Raw genomic sequence first — 12,551 nt, 5'->3', positions numbered from 1 at the left:
TAAAGCACAATAAAAAACAGATAATACAGCCACTTACACATTTCAAGCCAAATCTTGGTTAAGGGATATAAGCGTAACAAGGATAAAATACACGAACATGTAATTGATGTGTCAATCAACAGCAAGCAGGGCTGCCATTAGGAATTTCAGGGCCCCATACTGTAAAAATGTTTGGGCCCCCTTGAGACTCCGCCCAGGCTCCACCCCAGCCGTGCCTCCACCCCTCAAATCTTCCAGAGTCCCACTGCCCACTCTTGGAAAAACTCCACTTCTGCACCCCGTCCTCACCAATCACACATTAACATTTCCCAGATCATACATATAGCCGGCAGCTTTTGTTCTGGCCAAAAGAATTTTAAGCCGCCACCACCACAAGGTAGACTCTTCTGGATGAGCTCTACTCTACTGTAACTTATTAATCATTGGTTAAAATACCCAATACTCTGTTTAGGTATATTTTTCTTTTTCTTTAAGGAAATGCGTCACAGACTTTTTTTTTAAAAATAATTGAAACCAGATTGTGACTTTTTTTATAATCTGTATTTCTGATTGCAGATTATTGTATTGTTTTCTGTACATGTATGAAGCTGTCGGTGGATATCGATCTGCGCTCGGACCGCAGTGCATGGACGGGCCGTGGGTCTCCTGACTAGAGCTCAGCAGCCTCACAGCATGTATGAGGATGCAGGCCAGGAGATCGGCGCCCAGTCCATGCACCACAATTCCCCAAATAAAGATGTTTCCCAGTCATATATACCCACTTTGTATTTTTCCATCAATATGGCCGTGTGAGGGCTTGTTTTTTGCAGGACGAGTTGTGCTTTTGAATGACATGACTGGCTTTATCAAATAGCGTACTGGAAAATGGGAAAAAAATTCAAAGTGCAGTGAAATTGAAAAGGAATTCTAGAATTTTTTTGGTCGTTTCAGCAGCCTCCCATCTCCCCATCTCCACACCTCAGCAGCCTCCCATCTCCTCACCTCAGCAGCCTCCCATCTCCTCACCTCAGCAGCCTCCCATCTCCTCACCTCAGCAGCCTCCCATCTGCACACCTCAGCAGCCTCCCATCTGCACACCTCAGCAGCCTCCCATCTCCTCACCTCAGCAGCCTCCCATCTCCTCACCTCAGCAGCCTCCCATCTCCTCACCTCAGGAGCCTCCCATCTCCTCACCTCAGGAGCCTCCCATCTCCTCACCTCAGCAGCCTCCCATCTCCTCACCTCAGCAGCCTCCCATCTCCTCACCTCAGCAGCCTCCCATCTCCTCACCTCAGCAGCCTCCCATCTCCACACCTCAGCAGCCTCCCATCTCCTCACCTCAGCAGCCTCCCATCTCCACACCTCAGCAGCCTCCCATCTCCTCACCTCAGCAACCTCCCATCTCCTCACCTCAGCAGCCTCCCATCTCCTCACCTCAGCAGCCTCCCATCTCCTCACCTCAGCAGCCTTCCATCTCCTCAGCAGCCTCCCATCTCCTTACCTCAGCAGCCTCCCATCTCCTCACCTCAGCAGCCTCCCATCTCCTCACCTCAGCAGCCTCCCATCTCCTCAGTAGCCTCCCATCTCCTCAGTAGCCTCCCATCTCCTCAGCAGCCTCCCATCTCCTCAGCAGCCTCCCATCTCCTCAGCAGCCTCCCATCTCCTCAGCAGCCTCCCATCTCCACAACTCAGCAGCCTCCTATCTCCTCAGCAGCCTCCCATCTCCACTCCTCAGCAGCCTCCCATCTCCACACCTCAGCAGCCTCCCATCTCCTCTCCTCAGCAGCCTCCCATCTCCTCACTTCACTCCCCTCTACAACTTCCTCCAATTCCTCACACACTGCCCGCCTCCTCGGCCTCATCGCCGATTTCAGCATCTTCTGTCTCCCAGAAACGTTACATGTTGCTGCTCTGCTGGAGAATGAAGAAGAGCACGCAGTGTGTCACCTGACCAGGATCCGGACCATTATGCACTTGGTCCTGCTGCTGCTTTAAAGGTACAGCACCGATTTCTGGCCACTGCATTCACTAACAACACTGTAGGTGTATCTGTAAATCACCCAGTGTTGTTATGTATCTGGCTTGCAGCGGCCATGAACTATTGCACCTGTAGCCCAACAGCAGTATGAAGAGAGGAGGGCCCGGGCTGCCAGCGCATCCGGGCCCCTCTTTTTGCTACTGTTCATGGGGCCCCATACAGTAGTAAGGGCAGTAATGCCCTGATGGCGGCCCTGACAGCAAGCATTAATTAGCACACAAGTATGTTGCAAGGAGGTTTTCCACTTTTAGAGATTTGGCTTCCACTAGACGGCAATGCTAATAAAATCACAGAGTATTTATCCTCCCTAAGTCCAGCACTGTCTCTGCGGCTGCCCTGTCTCTGTTTATTGGCTGCAGTGGTAATTTCACAACTACAGTGCACATCACCACTGCAGCCAATCATTATTTAAGACTAAGAACCTGAATAAGTGCCCACTGCTAGGTGTTACAGAACAGTTCTTATTTAATCATATCTTCAGTTCCTGGCAGTGGTCACTACACACTGAATGCATCTGCGCAGCTCAGCTGTGAACGATGTGTTTACATACGGCGGCTGACGGAGGTTGTAACAGCTGATTGTCTTTTACAGTTTTTTTAATTAAATTCAGATTTTATGAAGATGGCAGTACTGGATTTATCTGGACCTGATATGGGTCATGCCATTAGGCTATCAAGCTTAGTTGCCGAAGTATAACACTAAGTATACAGGTGTGCAGCTACAGCTCTGATACTGTAACCAGCCATGCATCTGTGTGGTCCCCACCAGTCTAAGGCCGGTCTCACACGTCCAGATAATTCCGGTACCGGAGCTGTCCGTGTGCACACGTGGTACCTCCGTGTGCACACGTGTGCCGCATCAGGACCACACGGACGGCGCCGGGAAGAAGCGCTACAGTAAGCCCTGTTCCCGGTGACTGGTGCTGACCACGGCTGTCATTCTGCTCTCCTGCTCTGCTGGCAGGAGAGAAGAATGAATAAAAACCCAACGTGGGGCCCCCCTCATTTTCTGAACCAACCAGACGAAACTTACAGCTGGTGGCTGCATCCCTCAGCTGTCAGCTTCATCAAGGTTGGTTGTGAAGAATAGAGGGGTCCCCACGCTGTTTTTTTAAATTATTTAAATAAATAATTTAAAAAACGGCGTGGGGTCCCCCCTATTTTTGACAACCAGCCTGACTAAAGCCGACAACTGAGAGCTGAAATTCTCAGGCTGGTAAGGGGCCATTGATCTTGGCCCCCCACAGCCTAAAAACAGCAGTCCCCAGCTGCCCAGAAAAGGTGCATCTATTAGATGGGCCTAATCTGGAGCTTTGCCCGGTTCTTCCCACTTGCCTTGTAGAGGTGGCAAGTGGGGTAATAAGGGGTTAATGGCACCTTTCTATTATAAGGTGACATTAATCCTGGCTTAGTAATGGAGAGGTGTCAATAAGACACCGATCCATTACTAATCCTACAGTAAATAAAGGGTTAAATAAACACACACAATAAATTATTTTAATTAAAGAATACAACACACACATTTTTATAATCTTTATTACACTGGTAATTCCTTTGCGAAGCCATCGATCTTCTGAAAAAAAGGTGAACATAATAAACCAGCAATATACATTATCTGTCCAGCACTCAGTCACGTAAATTCATCTCGGGGGTTAATACATTTACTGTCAGAGCCGCTCCCGACTGTAAATAACTGGGGAATGAATGGGAGCAGCCGACGCATGCTCAGTAACTAGCGGTGAGTCTGTGCTCTGCTCCATTTATTCCCCATTCATTGTTAAAACGGTCATGTCTCCGTGACACACGGTCCGTGAAAACATGCTGACATCTGCTTATACCCACTCATTTGAATGGGTCTACGTGTGTCAGTGTCTCCAGTATGTGAGAAAACTGTCACTACACCTACCGGAGACACCGGCCTAAAACAGATTCTTTTATTAGATTAAACAACAGCAAGTAGAGATCTTGAAAGCATGTGGAATTGATACAGAAAGTATATTGTATAAGTGTTTTTCTGAAAATGTAACACCTACGTGTTAATAGTAAAATTGTTACACTGTGAGCAATAACTTATCAAACACAAAGTTGGTGATGTGATAAAGCCACGCTGATGTGATATTTCGCTCTCCTGTTTTTCCAGATCAAGGATCAGAAGATCGTCTCATGAAAACATTGAATATGTTTATCTCAATTCTAGAGATGTGGGAAGTGACGGAGGAAATTTTCATTACAACTGGATATGTAACAAGAAATAACAGGGGTTGTACAATCAGAGTAATACACTGATGCGCCAATTCTGTCACTTCCCCTTGCTCTGCCCTGGTGCATACGCAAACGGGGTAATGATGGTTGTGTTTTCATTTCAGCCGTGAATTGTCAAAAAACATATCTGACATCAAACCCTGGTGTTAGTAAAGGAGAGGTGTCTATCAGTCACCCCTATTATTAACCCAGGAATAAAAAAACACAGACACTCACAAAAAAATGCCGTATTTGAATAAACACTCCCCCACACTTTCCCTGGTTCACCAGTTTGTTAAAAAAATAAATAAATAAACCCATGCAGGTCTGACGTAGTCCAGGAAATCCGATTTAGTCCACAAATGGAAACTTAAAAAAAAAACATAAAAAAGAAAGAGAAACAAGACACTGTCCCTCATTTACCAATTTATTAGAAAAGAGTTCCTACACAAGTCCGACATAGTCCTGCGCTTCCCACGATGATCACCGAATCCAACTCATGTTTTGCTCAGCGAGACCCGATAATTGTAATGAGCAGTTAATAACATCATCGCTCATCATCGTCAACCGGTACTGACGTCACCGCTCATCACAGTTGCTGGGTCTCACTGAACGAAGCATGAGCCAGATTCAGGGAACGTCGTGGTAAGCGTTGACTACGTTGAAACTGCGTGGAAACATTTTTTCTAATAAATTGGTGAACGACGCACAGTGTCTTGTTTTTATTTCTCTCTTTTTATGTTTTTCCAGGTTTCCACTTGTGGACTAAGTCAGACCAGAATGTTTTTTTTTTTTTTTTTGATAAGTTGGTGAACTGGGGGGAAAATGTCGGGGAGGATTTATTCAAATAAAGTATTTTTTTTGTGTATGTGTGTTTTTTGTGTTTTGGTTTTTTTTTTAAACGAAAGTGTTAATAATGGGGGGTGTCTGATAGACATCTCTTCATTTCTAATACCATTGAGTGATGCCAGCTGTGTTTTTGATGAGAACAGCAAAGGGGAAGCACCAGAATTGGCACATCTCATATGATGCATAACTTTTGGTGGGGCTGCGAGATGGTATTTTTAGGCTAAGAAGGGACGAATAACCAAGGATCTTTCCAGTCTGATTATATCAGCCAGTAGCTGTTTGTTGAAGCTGTAGAACTGAAAAATTTGGGGTAAAATCAATATTTTATTTAAGTAATATAATTTATATTTGTATCCACTTTTTTAGAACACAAGTATTTTTGGTTTCTCACTAATTTCGAATGAGCTGCCTTATGTCCACTTAACAACTATATAAACAAAATGCAAAAAAAAATAAAATAATCAAGTATGTAGCATTGTGGTGTCCATTTTTTCCTATTACTTGTGAAAATGAAGTGTGAGGCTATAACAACATTGTAGTGGAAAAATGTAGTTTTTTTTTTTTTTTATTCCATCTTCAATTAATTCCATTGAAGTATCTGAGGGATACCCAATGCGGTTTTGAATAATTTGAGTAGAGCAGGTTTTAAAATTGGGTCTTGGTTGGGGTTGACTGTCCATCAAAGTCACTTCAAAAGTGAAGAGTGCACTGAAAAAATAGGATTTTTAATTTCTTTGAAAAAATGAAAACTTGCTGCTAAACTTTTAATCCTTTAAGGAAAATTAAATGACACTTGTAAAATGATACTGATAAAAGGAGAAACTAGGTAATTGATTTTTAACATTTTTGTATGTTACGACTATCTGTTCAAAGGACATAAAAATTCATAGTTTGAAAATTGCAAATTTTTCTACATTTTTAGTACATTTCAGATATTTTTAAATAAAACACAAAACATATTGCCCTAAATTTACCACTAACATAAATAAGTAGTCTTAAAAAAGCCAGTGAGGAGTAAAAGCAATTGATGTTTCTAATTGCCCACGCTGGAAAAGTAGTCATTCCACGCTGTGGTAGTAATAATAATAATAATAAATTTTATTTTTATAGCGCCGACATATTCCGCAGCACTTTACATTTCAGAGGGAATTTGTACAGACAATAGACATTACAGCATAACAATAATCACATACAGTAGATTATAACAAATACCAAGAGGAATGAGGGCCCTGCTCGCAAGCTTACAGTCTATGAGGAAAGAGGTAGACACGAAAGGTGGGTGGTAACAGTTGCCCTGATTGTATGGACCAGCCATAATGTTAAGTGTGTGACAGTACAGACACAGAGGGCTAATGGATGCATAAAGCATGTGGGAACATGATGCGGGAAATCTGGTTATGGTAAAACTTTTGGCTGTGCCACACAGGTATAGATTAGGTTAATGTGTTGAGGTGATAGGCCAGTCTGAATAAATGTGTTTTCAGGGCACGCTTAAAATTGTGGGGATTGGGGACTAATCGTATTGACCTGGGAAGTGCATTCCAAAGAATTGGCGCGGCACGTGTAAAGTCTTGGAGACGGGAGTGGGAGGTTCTGACTATTGAGGATACTAACCTCAGGTCATCAGCAGAACGGAGGGCGCGGGTAGGGTGGTATACTGAAACAAGGGAGGAGATGTAGGGTGGTGCTGAGCCATGGAGGGCTTTGTGGGTGAGGGTAATAAGTTTATACTGAATTCTGGAGTGGATGGGTAGCCAGTGTAATGACTGGCACAAGGTAGAGGCATCGGTGTAACGATTGGTGATGAATATGATCCTGGCTGCAGCATTCAAGACAGATTGGAGAGGGGAGAGTTTGGTAAGAGGGAGACCGATTAGAAGAGAGTTACAATAGTCGAGACGGGGAGAAACAGTAAAAGTTTTTGCGGAGTCAAAAGTAAGAAAAGGTCGAATTCTAGATATTTTTTTGAGATGCAAATGACAAGAGCGAGCCAGTGATCGAATGTGGGGGGCAAAGGAAATCTCGGAATCAAGTATGACCCCAAGACAGCGGGCCTGTTGCTGGGGAGTAATAGTGGAGCCACCCACAGAAATAGCAATGTCGGGTATAGGTACATTAGTAGAGGGAGGAAACACCAGGAGTTCAGTTTTTGACAGGTTCAGTTTCAGATATAGTGAGGACATGATATTAGACACAGCGTTTAGACAATCGCCGGTGTTTTCTAGAAAGGCTGGCGTGATGTCAGGAGAAGAAGCTTATAATTGGGTGTCATCAGCATAGAGATGGTACTGGAACCCAAATCTACTGATTGTTTGACCAATAGGGGCAGTGTACAAGGAGAAGAGGAGGGGGCCTAGAACCGATCCTTGGGGGACCCCAACAGTAAGGGAAAGGTGAGAGGAGGAGGAACCGGCAAAAGATACAGTAAAGGAGCGGTCAGAGAGATAGGAGGAGAACCAGGAGAGAACGGTGTCCTTGAGGCCAATGGAAAGGAGCATAGTGAGGAGGAGCTGATGATCCACAGTGTTGAATGCTGCAGAGAGATCCAAGAGAATTAGCATGGAGTAATGACCATTTGATTTAGCTGTTAGCAGATCATTAGAGACTTTAGTGAGGGCAGTTTCAGTGGAGTGTAAAGAGCGGAAACCGGATTGGAGAGGGTCGAGAACAGAGTTTTCTGAGAGATAGCGGATAAGACGGGAGTGGACCAGGCGTTCCAGGAGTTTAGAGATGAAGGGAAGATTAGAGACAGGTCTATAGCTAGCGGCACAGTTTTGGTCGAGGGATGGTTTTTTAAGTAGTGGATGTATGATGGCATGCTTAAATGAGGAGGGAAAAATACCAGAAGAGAGAGAGAGGTTAAATATTTTAGTTAGGTGAGGGGTGACAGCAAGGGAAAGGGACTGGAGGAGATGTGACGGAAATGGGTCACTGGTGCAAGTAATTGGGCGAGAAGATGCAAGGAGCCTGCTTACTTCTTCTGTGACTGGTTCAAAATCAGAGAGTGAGCTAGATGCAGTGGGGGAGGGAGGACAGTGCGTGGTATGAGGTGATTGGGAGATAATTTCCTGTCGAATCTGGTCAATTTTTTCTTTGAAGTAATTGGCCAGATCGTCATCTCTGAGCTCTGTGGTTGGGGCCTGTACTCTTGGATTGAGTAGAGAATGAAAAGTGTCAAAGAGACGTTTCGGGTTATTTGACAGTGAGGTGATGAGGGTGTTGAAATAGGTTTGTTTGGAGAGGTGAAGGGCAGTGTTGTATGTTCTAAGCATAAACTTAAAATGGATGAAATCGTGTAGATTGGATTTTCTCCACAGACGTTCGGCGCACCTGGAGCACCGCTGCAGGAAACGTGTTTGCACCGTGTGCCAGGGTTGTCGCCATCTGCGTTGAGGTGTTCTATTTATAGGGGGTGCAAATTCATCCAGGGCACTTTGAAGTGTTTCATTGTAATGCTTCAATGCAGAATCCGGACATGAGAGGGAGGAGATAGGGGCCAATGAAGACTGCAAGTTCTTCATAAGTTTCTGGGTGTTAATGGCCTGTATGTTTCTAGTATTCTGGTAGTATTTAATAATAGCTTTATTGTGTACTTCAGGGTCATACCAAACTTTTTTTGTTCACTTTCATTGGAAGATTCATTCCAAAGTCATTACCAGATAACGTGACATATGTCAAGTTTGAAAAATGAGACCCGGTCCGTAAAGTCAAATGTGGTTAATGACATCACCTTTCTCAAAGCTGTATTATATCTCAAAATAACAGTGAACAATCATCTGTATATATGAGTTTTTCTTCATGATTCCCATATCTATACCCTTCAACATCAGTATGTTCACGTTCACACCATGCTAGTCACTCAGTTGCTAACACATACAGAAGCAGAGATCTGGAGGTCAATTCCTGGATCCACAACAAAAGGCAGGGACATGGTCCCATTTACTGCAACATTCATGACTAATAACGTATATAACAATTACACCCATTTCCCAAACATTTCTAACACATGCCACAAATAATCCCATCCTAAAGAATCAAATGCTTTAGTAGCATTGCGTGACAATGATCCCCTATTTTCTGCCTCCAAAGATAAAATGATAAACACTTTCCTAATATTTGTATGTATATTCCTCTGTCGAATAAACCCAGATTAATTCATGTAACAAAATGTACTTTTCAGGTCATTGCCCAGTACTCTCCCTTATCTTTCCTTTTGAGGTCCACGCTGTCAGACACTGCCAGCAATTCTCCCTGCAAGTGGTGGTTGTGTATCGCCCTCCGGGCTCCTCCTGTAAGTTCCTTGATTCCTTTTCCACCTGGCTTCTAAACTTTGTATCCTGTGACATCCCCACTCTCACGATGGGGACTTTAACACCCCCATTGGTGATCCCCTCTCTCCACCTGCCGCTCATCTGACCTTATTTTCGCCCGGGTCTTCTCAGTGTATGACTTTATTAACTTCCCTCTCCCGCTCTCTGACCACAACCACCTTTTATTCTCTGTCAAGATTTGTCATTCTGTTATGGACGGCGGAACGCACCTAATAAAAATAATAGAAGGTGCGTTTGCCGCCCGGGTTCCACCGTGCGGTAGATGATAATACCGCTGCTTGACAATGGCAGATACTCCAAAGGGTGAAGTAGTGCGCTCGGGTTAACGTCACCCGAGCTGCTAAGGCCGGCTCTGTTCAGACACAGAGAACCTTAAAGAAATAAATACAAAGGCGCTGGCCTTGTTAAGCGCACAAGGTAACCAGTGGGTGGCGTCGCAACCGCGAACGCCAGAGGACTGCTAAGCGCAGCGTGGCAGAACTGCTAAGCGCAGGAATGGCATGATCGCCGCTAGACGACGGTGCCGACAGGGCGGACACCGACGGGCGCTAGTGCAAGGTGCGGTAGCACAGTGGCCAATAGCAAGCCACTACCTGGAGCTGACTATACACACTCGGTCACCACTCGTAATATCAGAGGGTAGGGGTTTCCAATAAGTCAGTCACCAGAACATGCATCCATCACCATTCACACATAGCATAATAGGTCTACAGTAGCGCATGGCCGAGCCGCCATGCGGGCTTTTTATAGCCATGCGCTTCCGGGACCTTCCAGTAACCTGGGAAGAACCAATCAGATCCGACACAGGACCTGGACATGTGACCCCTGCTCTCCACTGAGAGGACAAGTTGCGGGCATGCCCAGTAGCATGGCACGAGGACTTAGCCTCTGGAGCAGTTCCCTGCAGAGCAGGTTGCGCTACCATTGCTGCACCAGAGGTGGCAGCAACATCCAGGCTCACAGAACGAGTCTGAGCAAAATGCCTTGCTCGCTGTGATTGCTGAGCAGGAGTCCGAGCGGTCGGAGCGGAATGGGGGACCACCGGATGTCTGGTTCTGGATTCCCGCTGTGCAGCGTCAGGAATCCGACGCCTAACATTACCCCCCCTCCTAAGGCCCACTGCGCTCAAAGGCCGCAATTAGGAGCGGTGCGTGGATATTTTCCACTGGCTCCCAGGTCCGAGCCTCAGGGCAGTAATCCACCAAATAGAATTTTTTGCCATGCACAAACCTGCGCCCCACGATGGCATTAACCTCAAACTCGTCAGATGACAAGTCTGACGACCCGGCCGATGACTCGGAAAACCGGGCCATGTGAACTGGTTTGAGGAGGGACACATGGAACACATCTGAAATGGCTAAATGTGGAGGAAGAGCCAGGCGGTAGACCACCGAGCTAAGTCGCTCCAGGACCTTGAATGGTCCAATATATCGCGGCGCGAACTTGGGGGACTCGACCCGTAGTTTGATATTTCGGGTGGAGAGCCACACCATGTCGCCAGGGGAGAAGCTTGGAGCGGGTCGCCGATGCGTGTCGGCGGACGCCCTCATCCTTTCCTTAGAGGCACGGATAGCATCCTGAGTGCGGTCTCAAATGTCCCGTGCCTCCACTGCCCAGTCTGCCACCCTGGAGTCAGCGGAGGACACTGGCATCGGGACAGGGACGCAAGGATGTTGGCCGTAGTTTAGGAGAAAGGTTGTCTGACCCGTGGAATCCGCCACCGCATTGTTTAAGGCAAATTCAGCCCAAGGTAGCACGGATGCCCAGTCATCCTGCCTGGCAGAGACAAAATGCCGTAGGTAGGTGACCAAGGTCTGATTGGCTCTCGTGACCAAGCCGTTCGTCTCGGGATGGTAAGTGGAGGACAGATTGAGCTCGATGCTAAGTAAGTTGCAGAGCTCCCTCCAAAACCGAGACACGAACTGGGGACCTCGGTCACTCACGATTTTGTCCGGCATACAATGTAACCGGAATACGTGCTTTATAAACAAAGTGGCAAGACCATGAGCGGAAGGCAACCGTGCGAGTGGCACCAGATGCACCATTTTGGAAAAATGGTCGGTGACCACCCAGATGACCGTACTGCCACCAGACTTGGGCAGGCCCACCACGAAGTCCATGCCAACCATCTCCCAAGGTCTATCCGCCACTGGCAGGGGATACAACAGCCCCGCTGGACTCTGTCTAGAGGGTCTGTTCCGAGCACACGAGACGCATGCTTGCATGTACTCCTTAACATCTCGAGCCATATGTGGCCACCAATATGACCTTGCCAGGAGCTCGGTGGTCCGTTTATTGCCAAAATGACCACCCACCCTGGAGGCATGTGCCCAGGCGAGGACCTCTGGCCATAGCTTAGGAGGCACCAAGGTCTTGCCTGGTGGCACTGACTCGAGAGCGACGAGCCACGGTCGTAAAACTCTCCGGCGGGAGAATTAACCGAGGCTCAGCCTCTCCTTCCTCTGCTGAAACCACCGAGCAGGATAGAGCATCCGCACAGACGTTCTTCTCTCCTGAGAGGTAGTGCAGGGTAAAGCGGAAGCGAGAAAAGAAAAGCGACCACCTAGCCTGACGGGAGTTAAGACGCTGGGCCATCTGCAAATAAACCAGATTTTTATGGTCTGTGTATACCTGGAAGGGAAACCGAGCCCCCTCCAGGAGATGTCTCCACTCTGAAAAGGCCAACTTCATGGCTAGTAGCTCCCTGTCACCGATGGAGTAATTCTCCGCCGGTGAGAAGGTCTTTGAGAAGAAGAAGCATGGATGCTTCCGACCTTGAGCATCCTTCTGGAAAAGGACTGCTCCTGCACCAACTGAACAGGCATCAACCTCCAGAATAAACGGTTTATTCACATTGGGACGATGTAATATGGGAGCGCCAGCAAAATGCGATTTTATAGCCGAGAAGGCCTTGGAGACCTGTTCTGACTACTAAGCATTGGGGTTAGCTCCTTTCTTGGTGAGAGCAACCAAAGGAGCCTCCAGTGTGGAAAAGTGTGCTATAAACTGGCGGTAGTAATTCACGAACCCCAAAAAGCACTGCACCGCTTTGAGAGAATGGGGTTCCTGCCAGTCCATTTCCGCTTGTAGTTTGGCAGGATCCATGGCCAGCCC

At 46.6% G+C, this 12,551-nt stretch overlaps 1 protein-coding gene across 1 annotated transcript in view; it reads left to right on the top strand.

Annotated features, from left to right (window-relative positions):
• Positions 1–5,576, top strand: part of LOC141056201 (C-type lectin domain family 2 member E-like) — a 43,488-nt gene extending 37,912 nt beyond the window's left edge. Inside the window, exon 7 of the mRNA XM_073552907.1 lies at positions 4,157–5,576. Within this exon, the coding sequence (XP_073409008.1) occupies positions 4,157–4,271 (115 nt within the window). The 3' untranslated portion in view covers positions 4,272–5,576. The remainder of the gene's footprint in view (positions 1–4,156) is intronic.
• Positions 5,577–12,551: the final 6,975 nt, after the last annotated feature.

The sequence above is a fragment of the Dendrobates tinctorius genome, unplaced genomic scaffold (assembly GCF_039654945.1).
Source record: "Dendrobates tinctorius isolate UK_male_01 unplaced genomic scaffold, ASM3965494v1 ptg000196l, whole genome shotgun sequence".
NCBI lineage: Eukaryota > Metazoa > Chordata > Amphibia > Anura > Dendrobatidae > Dendrobates > Dendrobates tinctorius.
The sequence above is the reverse complement of the archived record's forward strand: the minus strand, read 5'-3'. Positions and strand labels throughout refer to the sequence as shown.